The sequence below is a fragment of the Phycodurus eques genome, chromosome 4 (assembly GCF_024500275.1).
Source record: "Phycodurus eques isolate BA_2022a chromosome 4, UOR_Pequ_1.1, whole genome shotgun sequence".
In the NCBI taxonomy this organism is placed as follows: domain Eukaryota; kingdom Metazoa; phylum Chordata; class Actinopteri; order Syngnathiformes; family Syngnathidae; genus Phycodurus; species Phycodurus eques.
In genome coordinates, this window is record NC_084528.1 from 12,705,530 (window position 1) to 12,731,700 (window position 26,171).

Below are 26,171 nucleotides of genomic sequence, written 5' to 3' on the forward strand. Positions count from 1 at the left end.
GCCAAACAATGACTAGTATCTAAAAAATAAAATAAAATTTAAAAAAATCGTGTCTAGTAACTCATATCAATATCAGCAGTGATTGAATTGACCCTTTTTTATTATTATTATTATTATTTTAAGTTACACTTTAATCCGGTTAGTGTTAACCCTATTTCCTGCGACCATTTCCTTCACAGTTAATGTTCATCTGCCTATAAAACTATATAATGATGAATACAAATGACATATCACTATGAAAAATTATAGTCCAGCACGCCTGCGACCCTAGTGAGGAGAAGCGGCTCAGAAAAGGGATGGATGGATAAATGTATTTTCACATTAGTCTTTATCTTTCATCTAACTGTAATGACAAAAATGTAATGAAACACCACTATTTAAGACTTTAGAAAAAAGAAAATACTAAAACCACAGAAAAAAAAATAGAATAGCAATAATAATTATAATAATAAATACAAATAAAATCATATTGAAAGAGAGATAAATGTTCATAAAGTGAACATGATGAAAATAGTTGTCTAATCTGTTTGAATATATAACTAATCAAATCAACCAAACTTGCGTATCCTATTTCAATACAAATATGTATATTTCAAAAATAAAAATTATAAATACAAAATGTCCTAATGTGTTCCTTTTGGTTGAAGCCACAATGGACCAGTTTCTGTTCTCGTCCTGTCTCTGTCCAGTCCTCCTCCTAATCTCCTTATTTGGTCATGGGGGCTTGAGTGGGCGTATCCCTGCTGTGACGTATAGAGATTGCGTTGGAAAAAAAAAAAAGAAAAAAAATCAGAGACAACCGGTGTGAAGTTTTCGGACCTGCATTTCACTACCGGGACAGACAGCAGCCGCAACCGTGACTCGCGTCTACCTGGACTCTTTATTTATTATTTATTGTTGATTATCTATTTATTATTATTATTATTATTATTATTATTATTATTATCACATGAGAGACATGATGATGAACGGCGGGACCAGAAGTCTGTGCACGGTGGAGGACATCCGAAAACAACAATATGACACGGTGAGATACGTTAGTATTGTCACTTAAAGTCATAGAAAAGTCGTATTTCTGCACCTCAACTTTCTGTGTACTACTTCATTGATTACTTATCTGGATGTGTCTTTATTCATTTGTATTGTATGATTGAAGAATCAACAGTTGTTTTTTTTTTAAATATATATATATATATTTTTAGGTATTTTTAATGTTTTAATACTTCAAATAAAACTACCTATTTAAATTGTCTAAAAGTAATACCCCCAAAATAAAAATAAAATACAAAATAAAAGTCACAAAGTTTCAAATCATATAAATGTGATAGAAATAATTTAATAAATTGTAGTCATTCACCAATTTATCTGTATTGTTTGCATGCGTTTTTGTATTTGTTGATTAAATTAATAAACTGAATATGTGTTTTATATGCATGTTCTTTTCAGTTTTTTTTAATAGAATAATGTTATGTTTCAGAAGTATTCCAAGGATGCTCCTTTAAATTTTTGATGGTAATTCACACAGGAAATAATAGAAATGTGACACATTTTTAACATTTTTGCTGCAAATGTATTTTTCCAACTAGGTTTGCTCTATGGATGTGACACCACAAAGCTGTAAATGTGACACCAAATTCAGTTTGGATCCAATCCAGATTGCAGTCATTACAAATTGATCATGGAAACTCCCACACTGCATGTTCAGATGCTCGTGTCTCCAATCTCTTTTAATCCTGATTCAGATGTCCTCCAAACACAACAAACCAAATACCATTTGACAGGTATAATAAACATCTGAAATTATGAAATGGGACTTTTAATGTTAGAGTTTTAATCCAGATCAGATCTGGATCAAACTTTTTTTTTTTTTTTTTTTTTTTAAACTCTTACATTTACATTACGTCACGCATGGTCTCATGTTTCAGGTTTTACTCATTCAACTTTTAATTCTCCCCTGGATGCCCTGCGACTTGTGAGTTAAGAATTAGCGCAAACAGCCTGTGAGGCCTTCACATTGGCAAGCGGTGACAGCGGCACCTGTGCGTGTGGCGTCCTTCGAGCAAGCTTAGACGGCGCGCACCCACGCTCAGACACGTTGTGGGCAAGCTGGGAGATGAGCGCGAGCGTCTGTGCACGTCACCTCAACGGGCCTTATCACTCCTGAAAGTTTAATAATTTACCGTCAAGCCGCGCCGTACTTTACGAGCTTATGAACCGACACGTTGGCCTTATCAGTTCACGTCCCATCGTGTTGTAACACATCCATCTAGCTCATTGTGTACACTTTTAATGCTGTGACTGTGACTCTGGCCTTAGACTTTTATTGTGCTATAAAGCTCATAGCGTGCAAAGAGCAACAACACGCAGTCACACACGTGATTAGGATTTATGTGACTGTCACATTTCAGTCAGGATGATGTGAGCCCACAAAAGTAGGAATGACATCTATTTTTGCGTGCTAAGTGCACACAGTAAAACACGGTGACACAACAATGGGAAAATACCAAATGGATGAGGAACAGCCACCGACGCATCCATTTCTTTCCAAAATATTAGAAACGGCTTTACGTGATTCTGTACAGCTTGACCACTGCAAACTATAACCACAAAAATATATTGTTGTATAATTCTGTATTAGCAGTAAGATGCCATCATCTCCTCACAAGAATGTGTTAGGAAATAATACAAAAGTGTAATATTGTCATTCATGCTCGAAACTGCGTTACAGTATTTTTTTAAATTAACTCTCATCTTGTGAATTTTAAAGAAAATGTATGGTTCAGAGGCTGCAAATCTTTTATGCAGACAATCCATAGCATGGGATGTTTTCTTTTTTGTTGACATCACACATATGCATTTACATTCAGCTATATTGCACTGAGCAGCTAGTGTAGGTCAGTCGTGTGTGTGTATCACTTTCCTATGTCGTAATAAGTTCCATTTCCCATTCTATTATCGTATTTTTGCTATTTGTCATCACTGATTAAGAACTTTTTCTTTTTAAATGTGAAAAGGTAAAGCACACGTGGAAAGTTATCTTTTGATGCCGACTGAAATTGTCTGTAACGACATCAGGCACGCTAACGCTATAACCTTCACATTTGATTAAGTCCTATTTGGAGACCGTAAGTGTTGGGAAGTGTTCGGCACCTGTACAGGTGTGCCATTCTATTTAAAAATGTTGAAAGAACTCAATTAAAAGGCAATAGAATTAAATAAGGCTTTATTAGTGTTCTGCAATGGGGGAATTCCATTTTTTTAAGTGGGAACCAGCAGCACACAAGAAAAATATCAATGAATAAAAAAGAAAAACTTGGAGACTAGCAAGGTATGGGACTACTGTAAATGAATGAGAAATACCATACAGTGCATTCAGATGTGGATGACAAACTGTATACATGAATAGATACTGTGCAGTATACACAGAGTAGAATAGAGCAGACCTTTGGCTGGCGACCAGTTCAGGGTCTAGCCCGCCTCTCGCCCGGAGTCAGCTGGGATAGGCTCCAGCACGCCCGCGGCCCTCGTGAGGAGAAGCGGTACGGAAAATGGATGGAGGGATGATGACTATAGCACAGTCCTTGCTCATTATATTACACTTAAGTGTGAAGGGGGAATGTGAGTATCAACAGTAGCAGGAATAGTCAGCAGTATTGTACGTGGAAATTGTAAAGCCTAACCCTATAAAAAATACTTTACTGTATATGCAAATGTGGATGACAGACCACATTGTTTTGACATCTGTACATTGGGACTGCACCTATCAACTATTTTTAGAATCATTTGTTCTACTGATTATCCCATCGATTAATTGAGTAACCAGAAAAAAAAAAAGATCTTGCGTTATTAAACAAGAAAATGGGCACGTAAGGTGCCGGTATTATTTTGTCCACATCTATGTTCCATGCTGTAATATCTGCGACTTTGAGTGTTTGCGGCTTTAAAAGACCTATCCTGGCCTGGTGAGTGATGTGGGCGTCAGCGAATGAGAGTGTAGAGTTAGCGTTGGCTACTGCGAGCTCAGGTTAGCTCCTGGCTCTTAACTAGCTAACCCTTAGCTTGTCCGCATGTTGAGTGCCTGGTCATAGGAGCTCGTGGATGAAAGTGATTTGATTATTATTGATGTTGGCGGGTGTAGATATGCTAATGAGGTACGACACGTTGCACTTTTTTTTAACCTTCTTTTGTAAGTGTGAAATAATTCTGCTTTTCTCTTTGTTTGCCGCCATCGCACCAACTTATTTTTACACAAAAGTGGTGCGTGAGTCAGCTGTAACATTAGCCTGTGTGGAAAAATGATCACGAGGAAGCGTTGAGGCAGAGATTTTCCTCTTTTTTTTTTTTGCAATTGAATTGTTCGAGTTTTTTGATTCATCGTTTCAGCTCCACTTTACTTAATAAATTCCATATATACAGAATAGCATACAATATATGCAGACGTGAAGAAAAAGGAGCAAGGATAGTCAGTGGATTTTGTGACGACTGTACTCGGGTAAACAATTCTATACCGTGCATACATGCAGTTGGGCATGAAGCCAGTAATATGTACTTATCAGCAGTCACTGAGTAGGCACTCTTGCACTTTGTTCTATAACAACACTTAAATCCTGTCAATGTTAACCCAATTTCCTTCCACCATTTTCTTCAAGAGCAAGAGTGTGGACCTAACCTATTTAACATGGGGGAGGCACAATTGCATGCGCTATAATGGAAAAAAAATGTTCCTCAGTGGTCATAAAAGTGTAAGCATCGTGGCTCAGATTGCCTCCATCTGTGCTGCAGGTAGAAAGAGGAGACGAGGGGGGGGGGGGGGGGGGGGGGCAGAGTGAGTGATTTAGTACACACGCATGGACGCACACAAGAGGAAGCATTGTCGTGCGGAATGCGGCAGGTGCTTTTCGGGATTTCTCTCCTTGTGCTCACATAATTCAGCCTTGGCCTCCTCCTGATGCCAACGTAGAGCACAAAGTGTCTCCGTAGCCTTTGAAAGCCTCCAGCTAGCCAGCCTGCATGGAGCTCACCATCTTTTGTGCCCTTTGTTGGTGTGTGCGCGCCAACCCAGGCTCACATTTCTGCCCTGTTATGGAGTCCGTGTTTACACTGGCTCACCTTGTGTATTTTTTATTCTTTTTTTCTTTCTTTCTGCGCAGGTCTCCTTTTGTCCAATGGCGGCAGTGTCGTGTTACAGCTGCTGGCATTTATGTGCGTGCGTAAATAGCTTAGCTCTTTACTTGTGTAATATCTTCCCAACAATGGTCCCAGTGTTTCTCTCTATCCCCCTTAATTGAGACCCCCACCACCACCACCACCCAAATGGCCCATCAGAGCGCTCAGTTGTAACGTGAGCAGGATGTATCAAACAAAAGAGAGACTTTTCAGACTTCTGTTTCTCGAACTGTAGGAGGCCCTCCACACACCCTTTTTCATTTCATCTGCTCCTGTATTGTTCTTGTCTCCAACAAGAATGAAAGCACAAAAGAACGTTGAACGCTACCATAGATAACAATGAGGACTGAGGAGTTTATTTTCCATTTTTTTGCCGTTTCAGCGGAATAGAAACAGTAGAATCCCATTCATCTATTGCTAACATCTTAAACCAGCGGTTGCTCTCCAAGCAACACCACAATGACCAACAATAAAATGCAGTAGCGTAGTAGGCCTAAATGCTCATGAGACAATTTTGTTAGCCACTGTAACATTATGTACAGTTTGAACATTAATACTGTGCTTAAATATAGGAGAATAAAATAAGTACTTGAAAAACGTTTTAATTAAATTGTTTTGCACATAAAAGTTTGAAAACAAACTGACAAAATAACAACACCTCCATCACCATTCAGCTTGGGTTTTGAATTAACCACTCTGCAAAGCAAGAACATGCGGCCATGACACTGTGGTTTTCTACCAACAACGAGCTAACCTTAGCTCCTCCCTCCACAACAGAGCTCTTCGAACAATGACAATATCCTACTTTCTTGACATTGATAACCTCTCACTTCATCGTTTATGAGCAGAATCCTCGGAGAGCCCTTATAATGCCTTGCACACATGCCAATGATTTGCATGTCATGGTGCAAATAGCAAACGAATTCGCGCAGCATTGACCTCTACTACGGCCTGGAAAAAATAGATGCCCCAGCATCTTTCTTATGCCTTTAAATAAATACACATCTGAGCTGTGAAAACATATCTGCTTAAAGCCGCCGCTGGCTCGAATGTATTCCATCAGGCTGAGGCCCACGTCATGTGCTAAGCTCTTTTTGATTAATTTCTCTGGTCATTTTGACCTTTTTGCTTTTTGGCTTATGACTGATATGCTTGTGAAACTGTATACACACACACACACATCTACCAATTTTCTCGAGCTCTTATCCTCGTTTGCCTATCCAAAGGCTAACTTTATGCGAGAGGCTGGGTACACCCCGGACTGGTCGCCAGTCTATCACAGGACAACCATTTACAGTCAGATTCACACCTATGGGCAATTATGAGTCTTCGATGAATCTAACGTGCAATGCGGGTGAAATCCGGAGCACCGAAAGAAATCCACGCTAGCGCGGGGAGAAGATGCAGACTGAGTCGGTGATCAAACCCTCAGAACTGTGACACAATAAACATTGCAAATGCTGTTCTCCTTTTGGAGGCCTCATTCCGTTGGCCCACTGAATACTGTTGTACTAGTTGGGTAGGTCTATTGTTTTGGGAAATGATTGGTCTTTGTCTGTAAACGCTTTGAGAAACGCTGCCAAATACCACAAAAGTACACTTGGTGAGCTGAGTCTCTCAGCGATATTATGAATGTAGTACAGCCACATGATTGTGAACCTGTTCATTTAGAGTTGGATTTTTACATGCGCAATGTTGCTTTAAAGGCATTAATTCCTCCGTAACTTAAGTTGACTTGAGCTCCTTCAAGGTGGAAATGTAAACACCCCCAATTAAGACTGTTCCGTCAACCGGCCGAACGATGCGCTTGACGGTGTGCGTGCTTAACGTTCAGTACGGCAGAATGCGATCGAAGCGAGACAGACACAAACGCCAAATAGTGAATGAGAGCAATGGTGGGATCAGAATCAGAATCATCTTTATTTGCCAAGTATGTCCAAAACACACAAGGAATTTGTCTCCGGTCTCCATCAGACAGATGAAGTTACACCCACATTCACGGCGATCATCACCCTTAACACACATCAAATACCACACACACCTCCACATGCCCCGTTACATACAATTTTGAATATGTCACCCATTGATTTGATATAAATGCACTTATGTAACTGATATTGCGTGTGCGTGTTTACAGTCACAACAGTGCAGGCGTTGATTTCGTTTTGCATGTTGTACGTGTCTCCTATTTGGCATGAAGTCAAGACTTATATAATGACGCTGACCTCCTCCCTCGCAGCTGGAGCGCACGCACGCACGCACACACACGCACACGCACACACACGAGGGGCATCAATTAGGAGGGTTCCCTGCACTGGGACGCACACACACACGCACACGCCCTTTCACTTCCCAGCCAAGGCTTTTCCTGCTGAAGTGACTTCCCGTCAGAGAACTGAAAGAAAAGTCAACTTTGTATTGTCTCGCATGTGTGTGCAATATGTAGTAAAGCCACTTTTGTTTTGTTAGTCATGGCTACAGTGCGGCTTTGTTGCCATGGAAACCATCTGCCATGCCTGACATGAAATCTTTCTGTCCACATTCTCAGAAATCAATTTAAAGCAAACAGTGTGTCTCTGTGTAGCCTTAAATAACTTGACTTCCCCTTGTGACGTTTGAAGCCCCCACCCCCACCCCATTGCTAACCTGCTCCCTCCCTTGACTTCTACATTTAGTGACTCACTTTTTCCCGTTCTTTTTTGGAAATAGTGGCCAATCGGACTCTCCATCACATAACGGTCTCTTTGTGGGTTCTCCTCATTATCGTTGTTGCTTTTTCCAGGAGGGGTGCAGGCGACTGCGACTCACACTGCACGACCAGAACCAAGCGACTCGCAGTTCAGAGCAGCAGCAAAGAGATAAGGTAAGACTTTTGGGCCTCTCCTAACTGCGCTGAAGATTAGTGTTGTGTAGATGCCATGGTATGATTTGGAAATTCGATTTTTAAGCATGCGTGACCTCTTACGCCAAGAAGGATACAGTATGTATTCATACTGTATGTTTGCTTCTGTGTCACTTTGTATGTAGTTTTTGATCGCTACAGCCTAGTTTCTTGATGATAAATACATCTTTTTTCCAAGGATGATCTCTTTAGATTTTTGGTCATGTTCCATACATTGATGCGTTCATTGTTGTTTATTTAAAAAAAAAAAATGTGTTTGCTGTTTTTTTTGTGTGTTTGCATGCTTTAAATAATTATTTATTTTGTACATTATATATATATATATATATATATATATATATATATATATAACTTTTTAATCATTTTATTTTTTTGTATTTTTATCATTTGAATTTTTGTATGGTTTTTTTCCTTTTTTTTAACGTGATTGCACTTATTTCAATTATTTGTGGTGAATTTAACGTTTACTTTTAAATAATTTAATGTAAATATTTTTATACTTTTTTTGCATTTTAATGTTTTTTTTATTTATTAATATTGCACATTTGGAAGCAATTTAAATGTAACGTGGACAATCCCATTAAACATAACAGTATTAAGATACTGCACTTGTCAAACCTTACCAGATCATATAGAATTATGTAGGATTGTCTTGGTTTAACTCGCAGTGTAGTTAGTAAGATCCTAAATTGTGGTTTACTTATTGTGTGCGGATGACAAATGTCTGGTTCCTGTAACGTATTAGGAATGATAATTTACAAGTTTCCATATTGGTCAAGTGTTTGTGTGTGTGTGTGTGTGTGTGTGTGTAACGAGACACATCTGCTTCCCATCAAAGGAGGGTCGCATATGTTTAGTGCTCAGGACTTGTTGAGAAATTCGTCATTCTACCAAGACGAGCACAAACGTTGCACCAGATTGTTACATAACCTCTTCCCGCCTCTTCCAGTGTGCGCGTGTCCCTCCCTACCTTGTGCTGTTTCTTTCCAATGGGAGCATGAAGAAATGTGCCTTGCTCAAGCCTCAACGCAGATTCCAGTGTAATAGTTTAGTGGCTTTGCGCCAAGTGTTGTTTGGCAATATCGATCCCAAACATGTCGCAGCCCATCCCAGTTGACCTCATCCATGTTTCATTCATTCACATCTGGGAATATTTGGAAACACACCCATCATGCTCATGCAATGTTCGAAATGCTCCGTCTTTATCTCCAGCCTGTCGGACGTGCGTTTGCACTGGTGCAGCCCCCCAACGAGAGGACGCTTTTGCCGCCAGAACCAATCAAATCTACAGAGGAGCAAGTAGAGGTCATCAAGGTGGGTGTGACATTATTGCCAAAGATCAGTTATTCAGTTTAAAACAAAGCTTTTTATTCACCGTGTTACAAGTTTTAAATTTGAAAAAACAACAACCAACCAACCAACCAATGAAAAAAAACCAATGAATGTATGAACAAACACACGAATGAGTGAACAAATGAAAGAACTAATGAACGAACCAACTAGAAAACGAATGAACAAATAAATTAATGAACCTACCAACCGCCGATCAACGAGCCAATGACAGAACGAATAAACCGAGCATTGAAAGAACCAAAATGGTCAGCTACAGTGTGAAAGCTTTTGATGTTGTATAGCACGAATGTCTAAAGGGAAAAAATACATCCTCTGTCCACATTTATATTTGGATTTGCACCAATTTACTTGCTTGACACACCCACCACCCCATGTTCGTGGAAACCAATTGCGTGGTTATTGTATGATCTTACTAACAACTAACTAACTTTCTAGGTGTATCTGGAGGCCCGCAGAGAAGAGTCTCATAAACAGAACCAGAGTCTGAAGATGCTGTCAGATGAGGTTTCCCAGATACAAGAGGTCAGCCGCCTTAACGCCGTGTGATCGCTCCCCAATGCGAGCTCATCTTCAGTCTTCAACATTCTCTCTCTGTCACACCGCTGGCGGCATTTGTGTTTCCTATTTTGAATGTTATGTCATGCCGCTCTCTTGTTTACACACCAAAACAGATGGACACAAGGCTTCACACAATGTGTTTGCATTTCACACAGGTGCGCTACTGCCTGAAAACACTGAGGGAGCAGATGGCATCGAAAAATAAGGTGGGCAACTCCGGCTCGCCAGATGGCGCTGTTTTTTTTAAAAATTTCTATTCAATATGTATCTTACATTTAACGCGGAGCACTGCAAGGTTTCACGCTGTCGCTGTATCTATCGGTATCGTTGGCAAAGTATCTCGATGTCGTATCGTGAGTTACCCAGTGATTCCCACATTGACACGCTTCCATTTGCAAAAACAGCTAGTTTCTGGTACTATTTCTAGTACCCGGTCAACCAGAGTTCCAAGCGTCCGAAGTTGGTACCATATGGGTGACATAACACACCGCTGGTTGCTGAACGGGCGAGCAGATTTGTCATTGCTGCGTCTTTTTGAGGATACGATAATTAGCTTCCTATGTAGCGCCACGCTAAACTACGCTGCTCTCTTCAATGCCTCCAGCCTGAGGTATAACTTTTGAATAGAAATTGGAATGTTAAAAAAGTGTATCGAAATGATTGGCGCCTAGCTCAATTGTTGCATCACATCCCGTGCTGTGCTTCACCTCGCCTCTCGTCCTCTCTTTGTGTCCAGATTCACACTAACGGGTGGAAGGTCTCATCTCCATTCAAGAAAATGACCTCCTCTCGCCAAAAAGGCGGAACCAAAAGTGAGGGTCAGGTGAGTTTGTTTTGTTTCGTTCCAGACAATGTTGGTAAAAGTATCTCCAGACATTTAAACCCAGAGGCAAGTGAGGAAATGAGGTGTCGAGAGTGTAACAGTGAGCCAAACAGAGACGTGACTGTAATTAAATATGAGCTAGGATTAAAATGAGCGTAAATACACAAGGAGCACCTCAGGGGATAAGCTGCTAGCACACAGTGCCCCTCCTTGACTTTGTTTTCAGGCCCTCCTCCCTATTGTCCCTGCATTCCATACATGCTTTGTCCTAATCGGATGGTTTCTGTCTTCGTCATTTCAGCTGTTTGCGCTCTCTTTGTTTTTGCACCATTATCCCATTAGCGTTCTGGTGAGTCAAACCCCACGGTTGCAGAAATAGGAGCGAAATAGGTGGCAATTCAATGACGCACAACGATAACAACAGTCCTGGTTTCTCCTGTGCCGAACCCACTCCACTGAGAGAACAGGATTTCACATGACATCATTGAACAAGTATTCATGTTGTCATTGTCGTGGTCTGTCTGTCAGGAGGCGGACGACGAGGCGGAGAGGGCCAAGCTGAGAGAAGTCAGCAAGCGTCTGTATGCGCAGCTGCAAGACGCTGAGAAGAAGCACCAGGAGGAGAGAGAGAGGCTGCAGGTGACTTGCTAACTTTACATCAATAACTATCTAGTGCAGGCTTTCCCAACCTTTGATGAGCAAAGACACATACAGTGCTGCCTTGAGATAGGAGTCGAATCAGTGGTTGAGATTCACCGAGCTCGAAAAATCTGGGAAAACGAATCGATGAAAGGTTTCACGTCCGCACGTTGTCAAAAAGATCCTCGTTCACAAAGGACAACTGACAACAGAAATGCTGTCAAACGCATGTCAGGCCACTGTTGAGAATGTCATCTTGCAAAGAAACAAAACGTGGTAAACGTGGGTTTAAAATGTTTGCGTTATGTATAAAATGCAGCAATACCCCACATGGTTCACTAGTCGACCGATTTGTGTTTTTATATTTGGCAGCTCAGCTATAAGTTAGAAAAGCTCCCTTATTTGCATTTTTGGGGGCTCTATCTGAAACACCCAACTATGCCACAATATACCACCAAAGCCCTGTCTAAATAGGAAAATGGTACAGCAATTGGTGTCAAAGAAGTATCTTGAAGTGATACATCTCGACAAGAGACAAGCTTTGTATCTCGGGGAGGAAGTAAGTTTAGCGTGGGTGGTTCGTGGAAGTTATGGAGTCTTAGCTGCATGAAGGTGTGCACTTCCAGTGCATTTTTCTCAAAATTAAAAAAATCAGTACGACATTTGTTTTCAAGGGCAATGGTGTAAGATGCATTTGAAATAATATCAACCCATCGATCGTGGTATATTTACGGTTTTAAACTGGCAATTCTAAACATTTTTAGGTGGTATGATTTTTTTTGCGACGCTATAAACCACCCAATCTCCCTCCAGGCTGAAGGCGACATGCTGAGGGAGCGTCTGAGCGACCAGGAGGACAAGCTGAAAAGCACGAAGGAAGACGTCGAGGAGAAGGACCAGCGCATCGACGAGCTCCAGAGGTTACTGGGGGGCATGGAGAAGGAGAGCGCCACCTTGAAGGAGAGCATTCGCGAACGTGAGGAGGAACTGCGTGAGCTACGCCACATCAGAGAGGAGGGCCCCGAGGGAGAGCAGAGGTTAGGAATTTTCGCAGCCCCCCAACACTTGCACGAATTATTTCATGGCATCTCTGAAACATTAGAACACAGGAACAGGGGACTTTTAGAGGACCACTGTGTGTTTGGATGTTGGGAACTAATTCTGGGGTTGGTCCTGGGCTAATTTATCAGGGTAAAAGAAGAGACCCAGCTAATCTATCTCGAGGGGACCACAAGTAACAAGAACTTTTAAAGCCTCTGAAATTTCAGGTGGAAATTCTGATTAACTCGTTCACTGCCGGCTGCTTTAAAGTAGAGTTCCCCACGCTGCCAGCCGCTTTCGAGCATTTCGAACATACCAAAAGAAAAAGTGGACTCAATTCTTTCAACAGAAAAAGTTTGTTTGTAGCTTTTTCCATTCTTTAGTAAGCAGTAGAACATGGGTTGGTTTCACCAAAAAGCAGAGATGCTGCTTTTGGTAAAAAAATAATAATAAATCAAATAAAAAATAAAATAAATAAGGTCTAGCACAATAGAGACTTTGATGCTAATATTCTTTGATTTTGTGACACCTCACAAACAAACACACAAAAAGCATGACTGAGAGAGCGTTTGATGCCAAAATCATTTATTTACAAATAAAACAAACCCTAACTCACTGCATGGCTGGAGATGAGCATTAGTGGCTTTTTTACATGCCGTTCACCATTTACTGCGTCATCTTTTCTCATACTTTCCACTACCAACCGCGACACGTACTCTGTTCATACCATACATATACACACTCTGTTCGCGTGGCATAACATGTCCGACGTTCAACGACGTAATCGATGTGACAAGCCGAGATTCACTCCCCAATCTTTATCTTCTAACTCAAAAGGCTGTGCTGATCTCAAATCCAAAGTGATGCAACACCGCCATCTACAGGGTTCTGTTAGTCATTACAGTGGTTTCCAAATCCAAAATTCACAGCCAAGCTGGGCGAGACCCTCTTCCACGCCTCCCCATCATATTTGATTTGGTTATGCAACGATGTTTGATTGACCCATGTTACCGTCCTCAATTTGGTGTTTTTAAGTCCGACGAGTGAAGTGACGGGACCTCTGACTCACCGTTAATTCTTTGTGTGTGTGTTTGTTCAGGGCAGAGCAGTTGGAAAAGGAAGTTGCCATTCTCAAAGAGAAGATTCACCATCTAGATGACATGCTTAAAAGCCAGCAGAGGAAAGTCAGACACATGATCGAACAGGTGGGACGAGGCGCATGTTGCAACATTCGGGGAAAGAACACGTCTGCATATTTGCGTCAGTGTTTGATCCAATTGTGTGCTCGCCTTCAGCTTCAGAACTCTCGCATGGTGATCCAAGAGCGGGATCGCATCATCAAAGAGCTGGAGGAGAAAGTGGCTTTCCTGGAAGCTGAGGTGAGGATGGCCCCCCAAAAAAAACACCTCAGTTTATTGCTTTGGAGTCAAAGTGATGAGGTGATAAATGTGAGGGGATAAAACCAAATCCACCTTTCTGCCAAGGGAGGTGATATGTGAAAGACAAAATGGAGCTATTGTCTCTTTTGACGAAGCTCGTTTTATCTTCCGTTATGTGACGCGTGACCTCGTCTGTGCGCAGAACCGAGAGCTGCACGACAAAATGGATTACTTCGTGGGAGCACAGAAGAGCAATTCTTACCTTTCATCGGAGCGTAACCCACAAATTGTATACAGGTAACTTTCATTTTGTCAGATCAAACCTGTCTTGGAAAAGCCCAAAGGCGCTAAATGTGATCAAATACAGTGGAAAATCTCATTTTAACTTCCAATTTGCTCACATTTAAGGGAAAAAAAAAAAAAGAATAAATCTCATGCAACATTTTGACATTAACTGTCAAGTTTTTTTTTGTTTTTTTTTTACCAAGTGTTAATATTAAAAATAAAACAGCACTATATACTGTATAAATTTGTTAATTTTACTCATATTTATGTCATTATCTACAATAAATCAAATAACCAAGTATTTAACGTGAAAAAAATTCAAACAACGATAAATACATTTTAATTGAGCAATCTTAGGGGGAAAAACAGCTAAATTAATGGGACTCTGGATAATGTGCACACATGGACAAAAATGTTGGTACCAGTCTGTTAATTTCAAGAAAAACCCACAGTGGTCACAGAAATAACTTGAATCTGACAAAACTAACAATAAAAAATTATTGAATTAAAATAAGAAAAATCGAGTTAAAATTACCAATGAGATCAATCAGACATTGATCTTGAATTGCGGTTCAGCAGAATTGTTTTCAAACACAAACTTAACGTAGACCATATGTTTCCCCCCCCCCCCAAAAAAAAATTAAAAATTTAAAAAATGACCACGGAATATCACCAATAAGTGTTTAAAAAAAAAAATCCACAAGTGCCAAACTGGAAGTATGTAGGGGTGGAGTAAATATTTTTTCCTGAATGTTGGTTCTACACCACTGCAAATTGCAACCTCAATAATAGACAAATTGTAAGACGAATACTTCCGCAAAACTGAGCTTTATCATCTTTGTAAATATGGATTTTTTTCTTCTTCTTGCTGTCTGGACTAATTGTACCTAATGAAGTGTATAAATGAGATCTCCTGTTGTCTCGCTCTTGCCTTGGCAGTAAACCGTTCAAGCTGTCCACCTCCTCCAACAAGCCACTCCCATTCATCAAGGTCATCGAGATCAAGTCTTGAAGCGTTTTTTGTATGTGGACTGAAACTCTGATAGACCCTCTCGTGTTCACACCGGAATATCCGAGCAGAGCTTTTACTATGATTTGCGCTCTTGAAGGATGCACTGCACTCTTTATCCCGTACAGTACTTTTAAATGTTTAATGTACGCAAAGGGCAACAGGCTTTAATGTAGACGGTAAGACTGTTTACAAACAGTAATGCAGCATCCATCTTATCTGCATCTTCCATGTCACCAATCACTTTGGAGTGTGTAGCATGAAACTTGACGACAGAGGCTATTTAAGTTATGTGTATGTAAAATAACCGCATAGTTTGAAGTAAGCACTTAATGAAACTGCAGGAATTGAAGCTGCTTCATAAATGTCATTTGTTTCCCCTTTTCATCATTTCAATTTGTTGTCATGATGTAAATGTGTTCTCTTGAATGTCCTTTCAAGTTAAAATTTTCTCAAAGCTTTCTACTTTATATTTATTTATATTATTAAACCGTTTTGACTAATTACAAGTCTTGCTGTATGTTTTTCCAGATGTTTTTTTAAACTATTTCCCAGGTGTCTGAATGTTTGTGGCTTGCTTGAGTCAAAATAACAAGGATAAACAATATTTTTGCAACACATTAAAAAGCACATTTCACATTACACAAGGTGTGTCAGTAATGTACCAGGAATGGCATCATAAAAGATGTATTTCAAAGCTAAACTACAAGTGTTCCCCTTCAGTGTGGGCCAGACGATCACCCTGCACGTCTACAAAGAGATCCTGTGGCGTTTGCTTCATTCAGTGCGCGAGAAGAGACGAGAGTTGCGACAGAAGGACAACTTGTAGCTGCTTCACTGTGACAATGCGCCTGCTCGCGATGCTCTGAGCATCTGACAGTTCCTGGCCGAGAAGGTCGCCGTGCTGGAGCAACCTCCCTTTCTCACCCGACTCGGCTCAGTGTGATATTCTTTCCTCTTTTCCAAGCTCAAGGTGGTCTTCAAGGGTCACCTTGAATATTACAAGGAGTACACGACATAACATGACATGTCTGGGAAAGTGTTTTGGACTCCAGGGGGATTACTTCAAAGGGCAAAGTTGTAGTTTGTACTTGAAATATATTTTTTGTGACATTAGTCCTGAAACCTTCCTGGCACACACTGTCTCATTTGAAATGTTTTATCAGGAAGAGCGCGCCCTCTGCTGGACTTCCTACACACTACAAGCAAGTAGTGATGAAAACATTCTACTGTGCTAACACATTGAAGTCACAGTTTTATTAAGCAAATTATTATTTTGTTATCATTTAGATATTACAGTAGATTTTTGGGATGAAACCCAGTCACAGTTGTCTGAAAATCATGTTACATTCAGAATTAATTAATGCACTGGAATCAAATACAATTGCACTGAAAGAATTCATGTAATGAGCATATCATCAAACTCAATGTATGGCTTCTGTAAATCATCATTTAAGGCTTAGAAATGCAGAAAAGTAAACATAAATACGAGCGTTTCACTAAATGTAAAGTAACACTTGTAGCTACCATGCTATCATGAAACTTTACAGAGGCTTTTGTGCAATAAATACTGATTGTCCTATCTGGCCCGTGTAGCGTCATGGCTCTTATTTTGGTCAAGTCAATGCCATTAATACATAATGCAGACCTGATCCCTGCAATAAGAAGGCAAAAGCTGCAAGTGTGAGGTAAAATACTGTATAGGGAAGAGTATTAGAGGCACACTGAAAAGAAAAAAACCTCTACAACATTAAAGATTTAAACTTACGAGAATAAAGGTGTATATTTTGTTGTTGTGTACTTTCAAGATAGTTATATATTTTGCAGAAAAAAAGTTGTGTATTTTCAAGATTAAAGTCATAATAAGAGAGAGAGAGAAAAAAAGCTGCAACCACCAAAAAATCCCAAATGAGTGTTTCATTATTTTTCAACCTAGAATAAAGTATTACTTGAGAAGATCCTTAGCCAGGCAACAAACTGCTCCTTTTATATCATTCCTTCACTTGCCCTCGTAAAAATGACTTTATTGCTTTCATAAAAAAAATATACGTACAACTTTCTATTGCAAAATAAACAGGTTTTTTGTTTCTTGAAAATTAACACTATATACGACGTTACCCTTGTAAAATTACACATTTCTATCGAGAAAATCGACAACTTTATACTTTTATACTAAATTACAACTACCTCAAAAATAAAGACTATTCTCATGAGAGTACAACTTTAATCTCATAGTGTATTCTTTTTTTCAGGGTGGGCCTAATACTCTTTCGTAATAATATGATATGTTAAAAGGACAGTGAGCACCATGCATAAATGTGACTGCGCTGGGTGCGGGCAGCACGGCGGGGTAGTGGTTAGCTTGTCTGGGTTCCTTCCGGGTACTCCGGCCTCTTCCCACATTGCAAAAACATGCATGTTAGGTTCATTGAAGATGCTAAATTGCTGATAAGTGTCAATGTAAATTGCTTTTTTTTTTCCTACAGTATATGTGCCATGCAACTACCAGTCCAGGGTGAACCCTGCGTCTTGCTCAAAGTCAGATGGGTTAGGCTCCGGCTCACCCGCGACAATAATGCGGACAAGTCCTTTAGAACAGTGGTTCTCAAACTGGGGTCCGGGGACCCCTAGGGGTCAGTGAGCCATAGCTTGGGGATCTGCAAAATATTTTCCAATAAATTAGTATGTCGTATCATTTCAAAAAAGTGCATATCTAAATATGCCCGTCAAATAAAACAAACTAAACCCATTACTCCCCCCACCTTAGCTTTGGGCCAATTCAAAGCTCTGATATGATTGTGACTTATCATCACATCAATCTGACATCTCTCATAAATAAAGTCAGTTTTCTTTTTTTTATACAACAAAAGGTGCCTTAGTACAGGATAAAGTTCTAATTTTATAGAAGAAAATATCGTCGTTTTTTTTTTTTTTTTTCGAGAACAACAGAGTCTTCTCCAGAATAGAAGACGCGATATTATAAAAAGGCCTTGTTATAATGACTTTCTTCCCGTGCTAAATCTTGAGTTTAAGATCATAATATTACGACTTCATATCGGGAAAAACAACTTTTAATCTTTTTAACAACAAAGATTATTGATTTATATCCCAACGAAATATGTCTTTTTTTTAAAAAGAATATTACAAATAATATTTTATTCTCACAACATTATAACTTTTTGTCTCTAAAAAATATTAATTTGTTATCACAACATGACTTTTTTCTTGAAAAAGGCAATTTACTGCTGCACTCACACATTACATACACTATGTGAAAACACTTTTTTGATCCTCACTGAAATTAGACTCAGTTAGGATTGCTAAAATGATTTGTTTTTGCTAAATGCCAAAAAAATGAGAGAAGAGTTTTTTCCATTACTTTCTTCAAAGTCAGAAGTTTACATACTGAACATTTCATTAGTATTTGGTACCATTTCCTTTAAACTACGACTTGGCTCAAACATTTTGGATATCCTTCTCCAAGCCTCTCACAATAGTTGGCAGGAATTTTGGCCCATTCCTCCTGACAGAACTGGTGTAACTGACCCATGTTGTAGGCCGTCTTGCTCGCACATGCATTTGCAGTTCTTCCCATAAATCTTCAATAGGATTGAGATCAGGGCTTTGCGATGGCCACTCCAAAACATTGACTTTGTTATCCTTAAGCCACTTTTTAACCAGCTTGGCAGTTTGATTGCATCCAAGCTTGAACTTCCTAGCTCATTTCTTGAGCTGTTGCTTCAGTATTTCCACATAATGTTCTTTCCTAATGACACCACCTATTTAGTGAAGTGCACCAGTCCTTCCTGAAGCAAAACAACCCCACAACACGATGCTGCCACCTCCATATTTCAAAGCCACTCTCTTTTTCCTCCAAATGTAACAATGCTCATTATGGCCAAACAGTTCAATTTTAGTTTGGTCAGACCACAGGACAGGTCTCCAAAAATGAAGGAATTTTGTCCCTGTGTGCATTTGCAAACTGTAATCTATCTTTTATTGTTTCTTTTGGAGTAATGGCTTCTTCCTGGCAGTCCATTGGTTGCTTCGCTGTGGATAATCAGACACTTTTACCAGCTTCAGCCAGCATCTTCACAAGGTCTTTTTCTTTTGTTCTTGGGTCAATATGTACATTTTGGAACAAAGCATGTTCATCTCTGGGACACACAACCCATCTTCCGAAGACATGACATCATCATCATCATCATCATCATCATCATCAAGGTTTCCCCAAAGGGTTTAAAGGCATAGTAATCTTACTGTATGTAAACGTCTGACTTCGAAGAAAGTAAGGAAAAACTGTCTAAAGAAATCTCCCATTATTCTGACATTTAGCAAATAGAATTTTGCTCATCCTAATCGACCTAAAACCGGGAAAGTTTAGACTGATTTCATTTCAGACAGTGAGGGGGGAAAAAAACTATACGCGTCTTTTTTTTTTACATGGTGTATGTAAACATCTGGTTTCGTTTAATTGGCCTTAGGATTATGAGGGGGTCCTCGGAAAAAACTCCACCCTGTAAGGGGTCGCTAGACCCAAAAAGCTTGAGAACCTTTACGATACAAAATGGATAGATGGATACACTGAATGATCTAACCAATAAAACCTTCCCCTCCCTCATCTCATCTCACAATGTACTGTCCAGTGTGTTGTACTTGTCTTTAAAGTTCTTGAGCTCCAGCAGATTCCTGGTCCGCTTGATGCGCTGCTGCGCCGCCGACGTGAGGTGGGCCCGCGACGATGGGGAGGCGCCAACGGGCTCGACGGTGGCGGTCAAGTCTTTAGCGGCGGTCTGGTGGTGCTGGCTCGCCGTGCTGCTATTACTACTGCTTCTGCTCTGGCTCTTGACGCTGAAACCACAAGAGGGAGAAAGAGATCACTCTGGGCTCATAATTAAAATTCCACGCTGGGATTAGCGGCAGTGTTTACTCACACAGAGGCCAGTTCAGTTAGAGCCTCCTGGTATTTACACAGTTCTGCTTCACCAAAAGCCTGAAGACATTGTTAATGTGGTGTATTAAAACCAATAATAGCATGTGGAATAAATGAACAACAAGCTGGCATGAGTACAAAAAATTGTTTTTTTTAAAGTAGATTGAGATGTTCAAATGTATTACCTGTCGGCCCCCTTCAGACACATTAGGAGAGAGACAAAAAGGCTGACCTTGTCCCCGTGGCGTGCTTTGTTGTAGCCGTCCAGCACCGTGTCAATCAGACCCTTCTGGCCGTCCCGGAAGAGGCAGTGGGAATTTTTTAGCTGCAGAAGCCAACTTCGGAATCGTTTTCCCGTCACGGCGCTGCAGGATCCGCCCAGTTCACAAAAAGGAAAGTCTGCACACAATAAAGTTCGCTCATCCATGAAAACAACTTTGAATAGCGGTGTGCGCTCTCATAGGTGTCGTCCCACAATTAATCCAAACCCAAATAGATGCCTGGCACTTACTTGCTCATCTGTCCCTTTCATTAGGACCGGCCGAAGAAGGGCCTTTGTTCACACAGCCGTTGCGGCTTGACGCATGCAAATAATTAGATGCGTGAAATAAGCACGACAGGTGCAACGCAAAGGCGTGTGAGCAGGGAGTCTCGGGTGCTAAAGTTCCCAGCTCGACTTCAACCCCCCTTACACACACAGGCAGCGAACCAGTCAGTGTGAAAGGGGGCTTATGACTGACATTACCGTTGCGGTGGGCAGCATTTCCACAACACAAACTGACATGGCTTCTGTGAAGCTGACGTTTAACGGTGATGCTGCACCATTAAAGCAAACATTTTGAACCACAAAACCTTTTTTGGGTTGTTTCTTTCTAAAAAAAATTATTAATGTACAAAATTATAAAATATTATATATTTTAATAAATATATCGCTAATGTCAATATATTATTATTTTAAAAATGGGGATACTGCAACAATGTTGATGAATGACTTATTTTGTGAAATTGTTGATATAATTTCATCTTGAAGCAATTGAGGCAAAACAGAGTGCACTAGTTTGCTGTCTAAAGAAGTGAACATAACAACATTCAGTCATGGGAAGCTGAGTGACATCCTCCCAGTCACAGAAACAGAAGCTCAGAACTGTCAGTGAGATTCCCCCCAGGTTAAAAATAATATTTCAAAATGTCTCCTTGGTCGATGAAGGAAATTGGGTCAAATGCCCATCCTTAACTTAAAACGCATTTGTACAAAAAAGGTTTCCCCGTAATAAACGTCTTCCCCTAATACATGCTTAGAACTAGTGTATTTCGTGTAACGATACAATCATCAAGCTGACCTGTGTCTCGGATGGCGTCCAGTGCTCTCATCCTGTACTGGTAGTCACAGCCACCTACAACACACGCACACAATTTAATGCCTGTACCCGATCATTTTACTGTCTACTTTCATGTATATTTCAAGTGAGACATTCCCGACATGGCTGTGTTTACGTTCACGGAACACAATGAAACAATTCACATGTGCAGACGTCCGATGTACACTATTTCGATAATTCCACGAGTATCAACGTCAGGCAAAGACAACACGTAAGTAAACAATGACACCGTGCATAAATACACATATTAAAGGTTACACAGCACTTACTTAGCCTGGCCTTCCTCTTACCTCCGTTGATTTAAATGGAGGTAACCTCCACAATACTCCACTGGTCACAGTTGACAATTATCACCTCTAATGTATATACAGACCATATTTAATTGTCTATGCCAGGGGTGTGCAGCTCACTTTTGTCACGGGCAACATTGTCGGTACGGTTTCCCCTCAGAGGACCGTTAAGACTGTGAAACTACGTAGATGTTTCATCGCCTCATCATAGTATTACATATACGCTAGGGGTGTAACGATTCACTCATGATATCAATGTATCGATTTATAGTCCCACAATACAATTGGATCGATCCGTCCTTGGCTAGTTAGCCTTCCGAACGAAAGTATATCGATTTAAATCCTTTTAAAAGGTAATCGATCAACTGTATCAATACTAGGAAATAACACATTGGATTTACGCACGGCAAACTTTATATGGATGCGCATGTGTGTGTTTTTTTTAGTACTTTTAATGATAAAGGCGTAAAGCACTACTCGTTTAAGAGTTCCTGTCTGTCGATGCAGGGAATCATGGGACTATCAAACAGTGTAGTTTTTTTTTCTGGGGCTACTGAGTGGGCCAGTCTGAGAAGCAAACTACATTCCCCATGATGAACACCAACACTTCACTAAGACAAAGACCAAAGTAGTGAAAGAGAGCATCAAGCAGGCATACAGTTGAGCAGTGTGGTTCTCAAACGTTTTTAAGTATCACCTCTAAAAATATTTTGCACTCCAAGTAACCACCATCATGACCAACATTCAAATACAGTAGCGTACTAGGCAAAAGTGTTCATAAAAAAATGAAAGAGGATTTATTGCTCAAAAGTATTTAATATCTACAGTATATCATTTATTATTGTAAGCCACTGTAAAATTATGCAGTTTGAACATTACCACTGTATTTAAATATGTGAAAATAAAAAGCAACTTAGATGACTCAATTAAAATCTATTGCACATAAAAGTTAAATAAACATTGTACCTAAAGAAATATCTTTAAAACATTTATAAAAACCTTCAATACAACTGTATTTTAAAAATTGTTCTTCAAATGTTTAAGACACTGTAACATGATGCACAGTTTGAACCTTTAATTCAGAGATTCTTGCATTCTTGCATGCCACTACGGTGAGCCCACGGACCACTGTGGTACTCGTACCACACTTTGAGAACCACTGCTGTAGAGTGTTTCACTCATGACAGACGATCACGATTTTCTCAGAGCTACGTAACCACTACGTCACACATTGTGACTAGTGAGTGGGTAGTAATAAATATTATTAGAATAGTTGAGCATTACGTGCTTGTGTTCCATTACAATAAGATTTGTATTATTTCTATGGTGAATAACAATATCTGAAGTAGCAGGAAAACCTATTTTTAATCCAACCTGAAGCGATGTTAGTTGCACTTGATTCAAATAAAGTCTGAATGCATTTGAGATTGTTATTATTTGCCATAATGGTTGGTTATGTTTACCATACTTAATTTTACCTGATACCTTTACAAGAAACAAAAGGAATTTAGGAAGTTTCACCTGCACCGTCTAGTGTCCAGGTATTGATTTCACTGTCACACTGGTTGAATTTTGGGCTAAAAAGTGACTGAATGGATTTCCAAACACTGAATTGTTTCGGATCGTACCGTCCCAGATGAACCAATGTCGTCCCTGAATCAAATTGGCAACGACAAACCGTGATATGAATTGAATTGCTGCCAAAATGAGAATCGTTACACCCCTAATATACACAACAAAACTGATGGATCCAACTAGTTATGAAATCAGAAGTCAAGGATAATAGTTTGTTGAACTATTCTTGGAGATACTATAAAATGGGGTTTGGTAACAAAAACACTGCTTGCAATATCTCAACATTATTTATCACATATGACGATGTGAAATTATGGTACAGATCTTCGGAAGAATCATGGAAGTTGACGCAAATTATTTGCTTTCCCAGGCCACATAAAATGATGTGGTGGGCCGAATGTGGCTCCCAGGCCTTGAGGTTGACACCTGTGGTCTATGCGTTGTCTGCAGTCTCGATTTACATCAGGTATTTTTGGTTTGATTTGTATTCACATTTGGAAGATGCCTGATTCCGACCTGAGGACATCTGATTTCATGTGTTCTTTCTTCTATTTATGCTGCCTAACGCGTATCCAAACTGTGTCACATGAGAAATTGGAAGTTGTGCCACTTGAACCATCCATCCACTTTCTGTACCGCTTATCCTCACTAAGGTTGCAGGCGTGCTGGAGCCTATCGCAGCTATCTTTGGGCGAGAGGCGGGGTACACCCTGAACTGGTCGCCAGCCAATCGTAGGCCATATAAACCGACAACCATTCGCACTCACATTCACACCTACAGGCAATTTAGAGTCTTCAATTAACCTACCATGCATGTTTTGGGGATGTGGGAGGAAACCGGAGTACCCGGAGAAAACCCACGCAGCCACAGGCAGAACATGCAAACTCCACACAGGCGAGGTCCGATTTGAAACTGGGTCCTCAGAACTGTGAGGCAGATGTGCTAACCGGTCGGTTACCGTGCCGCCCGCCACTTGAACCGTTCGGTTTAAATCCATCCGTGTAATGAACTAACCAGATTTTAGCCGCTCATCCTCTGAAGACATCAGACGTGGCTCAAAGTGGATTTTCTGGACTAGGCACAGTTTGGCTTCGATTTCTTGCCTAAGCTCCTTCAACAGAAACATAATACACAATACAGCAGCGGTTCCAAGCCGGGCACGTAGTACTCCTTTTAAAGGTCATGTTACCTTAGGAGCATTGTGACCAATGGGAACGTGGGGTCCCCGTCGAGATTTCATGGCTAGTCGCATTATTTGTCTTTTCACGAAGATGAACAGCAAGACAAAGACCTGAAAGAAAAAAAAAACAGACATTTGAATCCATCCATGGAAGGCTAAATTATTCATCCATCCTTCCGTTGTCTATATTGTGTGTTCTCATGAGGGTGAGCTGGAGGCTCTCAAAGCTGACTTTGGGCGAAAGGCGGGGGTACACCCTGGCATGGCCGCAAGCCAATCACAATCTGAATTTATCGTATTCCGTCGCATATATCCCAATTAATCGTCTGAATTTGAGCATCATTCCCACTGGGGACTCCATCGTTCTGCTGGGGGACTTCAATGCTCACGTGGGCAATGACAGCGAGACCTGGAAGGGCGTGATTGGGAGGAACGGCCCCGGCAGTAAGTCGGACTCCGCCAAGGCTGCCCTTTGTCACCGATTCTGTTCATAACTTTTATGATTTTTGGGAAAGCGGTTGGTTGTGTGGCTGTAGGCTGTTCCGCTCATCCCGGACAAGCCGTGAGGGTGCATCGTTTCCTGAAAAACCCAAAAAGACGACGCCTGTAAACCCCATAATAATCATTGGGGGTGAAAAATTGCATCATTACTTTAAACTAGAGATGAACAGTGGTGCTCATCAATGCATGCCCTGCCCCTTTCTGGCAGCCTTTGTAAAAATACAAAAATGAAAAAAAAAGTTTTAATGATCGGAGCATATTTGTTTTATATTTCATTAACTGACAATGATGATAATCTCAGATAAACATAAAAAATATAATATATATTGTCAGGTTTTCTGTGGGGAAAATGTTTGGAAATACTGTAATCAATTGTGTAGCATTGTATTGCATTGTGACATTATGACAAGTTTAGTAACAATATGGCACCTGTGCACATCACTACTGTCCATACTTTGTTTTCTATAACTTTGGCCCAACCCCTACTTAAACTTAATCTACTAACATTTGTTTTTTTTCTTTTTTCATTTAGAAAAAATAAAAATTAAAACATCCAGAAATTGAAGCTAAATTTGCATTGTGGTAATATTCAATGAAACATTTAGTGGGTTACATTGTCCCATGAACATTGTTGGTAAGAAATTAACAATAATTAATTAGCAATAGAATCATGCCCAATCGTGGCTGTCGTCCGATGAATGCAGCATTTACAGTTACAACAATAAGAGTTTTGTATTGTTTGTCCTGGAAATGTAGAAAACAAAAGAATTGATTGTGTGGTGCATCATAGGAAGAAGTGAAATTCGCTCGGCGTGCAGACTGAATAGGTCAAGTTTGAAAATGAGCCTGACTTACCAGACTCCCAAAGGCCATGACGAGCACGACGTTGACGCTCGACAGAGGAGAATCCCTTCCCATTGTACACTTTCACCCGAAACGACGAAACAAACAACAAACAAACAAACAAACGGGAGTACAGTTGTAACTGTACGGTGCATACGCGACTGCCAACGAGCCGTTTTTCAAAGCACGAAGCGCTAAGCTACCGCGCAGTACAACGACGCGCTAAAATGCGCTTTTAAAAAAAGTTAAGGGCTGGGAAGAATGTTGGTGTTTTGAAAAGTTAACATGTCGCCGACACAGTCAAGTCCGGCTTG

The 26,171-nt window shown here is 40.3% G+C and overlaps 2 protein-coding genes across 4 annotated transcripts; one reads left to right on the top strand and one right to left on the bottom strand.

The window, feature by feature from the left end:
- Positions 1-815: 815 nt before the first annotated feature.
- tuft1a (tuftelin 1a) lies at positions 816-15,664 on the top strand. 2 transcript variants are annotated; one of them, XM_061673983.1, is made up of 12 exons: positions 816-1,027; positions 7,949-8,029; positions 9,281-9,382; positions 9,857-9,943; positions 10,135-10,185; positions 10,716-10,802; positions 11,331-11,441; positions 12,255-12,478; positions 13,582-13,687; positions 13,778-13,861; positions 14,064-14,158; positions 15,086-15,664. In XM_061673983.1, the coding sequence occupies exons 1-12, from the start codon at positions 950-952 to the stop codon at positions 15,156-15,158; spliced, it is 1,179 nt and encodes a 392-aa protein (XP_061529967.1). In that variant the 5' UTR covers positions 816-949; the 3' UTR covers positions 15,159-15,664. The 2 variants fall into 2 exon arrangements, with proteins under 2 accessions (XP_061529967.1, XP_061529966.1); XM_061673982.1 differs by lacking the exon at positions 816-1,027 and adding an exon at positions 4,981-5,202.
- A 3,896-nt stretch (positions 15,665-19,560) lies between these two features.
- On the bottom strand, positions 19,561-26,171 carry LOC133401255 (protein C1orf43 homolog). 2 transcript variants are annotated; one of them, XM_061673987.1, is made up of 8 exons: positions 25,870-26,171; positions 24,903-25,093; positions 24,523-24,624; positions 24,348-24,444; positions 21,429-21,482; positions 20,321-20,487; positions 20,090-20,148; positions 19,561-20,006 (listed from the first exon to the last, which is right to left on the bottom strand). In XM_061673987.1, exons 3-8 carry the CDS (start codon positions 24,583-24,585, stop codon positions 19,784-19,786), a joined length of 663 nt encoding a protein of 220 aa, XP_061529971.1. In that variant the 5' UTR covers positions 24,586-24,624; positions 24,903-25,093; positions 25,870-26,171; the 3' UTR covers positions 19,561-19,783. The 2 variants fall into 2 exon arrangements, with proteins under 2 accessions (XP_061529971.1, XP_061529970.1); XM_061673986.1 differs by lacking the exon at positions 24,903-25,093.

Excerpts from the sequence above, each read along its gene's own strand:
- tuft1a (XM_061673982.1), top strand. The coding sequence starts at position 5,011 with ATGGAGCTCACCATCTTTTGTGCCCTTTGTTGGTGTGTGCGCGCCAAC. Across the intron at positions 10,803-11,330 it reads GAACCAAAAGTGAGGGTCAG|GAGGCGGACGACGAGGCGGA; the intron begins GTGAGTTTGTTT and ends TCTGTCTGTCAG. Across the intron at positions 12,479-13,581 it reads GGCCCCGAGGGAGAGCAGAG|GGCAGAGCAGTTGGAAAAGG; the intron begins GTTAGGAATTTT and ends GTGTTTGTTCAG.
- LOC133401255 (XM_061673986.1), bottom strand. The coding sequence starts at position 25,932 with ATGGGAAGGGATTCTCCTCTGTCGAGCGTCAACGTCGTGCTCGTCATG. Across the intron at positions 24,625-25,869 it reads TCATGGCCTTTGGGAGTCTG|GTCTTTGTCTTGCTGTTCAT; the intron begins GTAAGTCAGGCT and ends TTTTTCTTTCAG. Across the intron at positions 20,488-21,428 it reads GGACGCCATCCGAGACACAG|ACTTTCCTTTTTGTGAACTG; the intron begins GTCAGCTTGATG and ends TATTGTGTGCAG.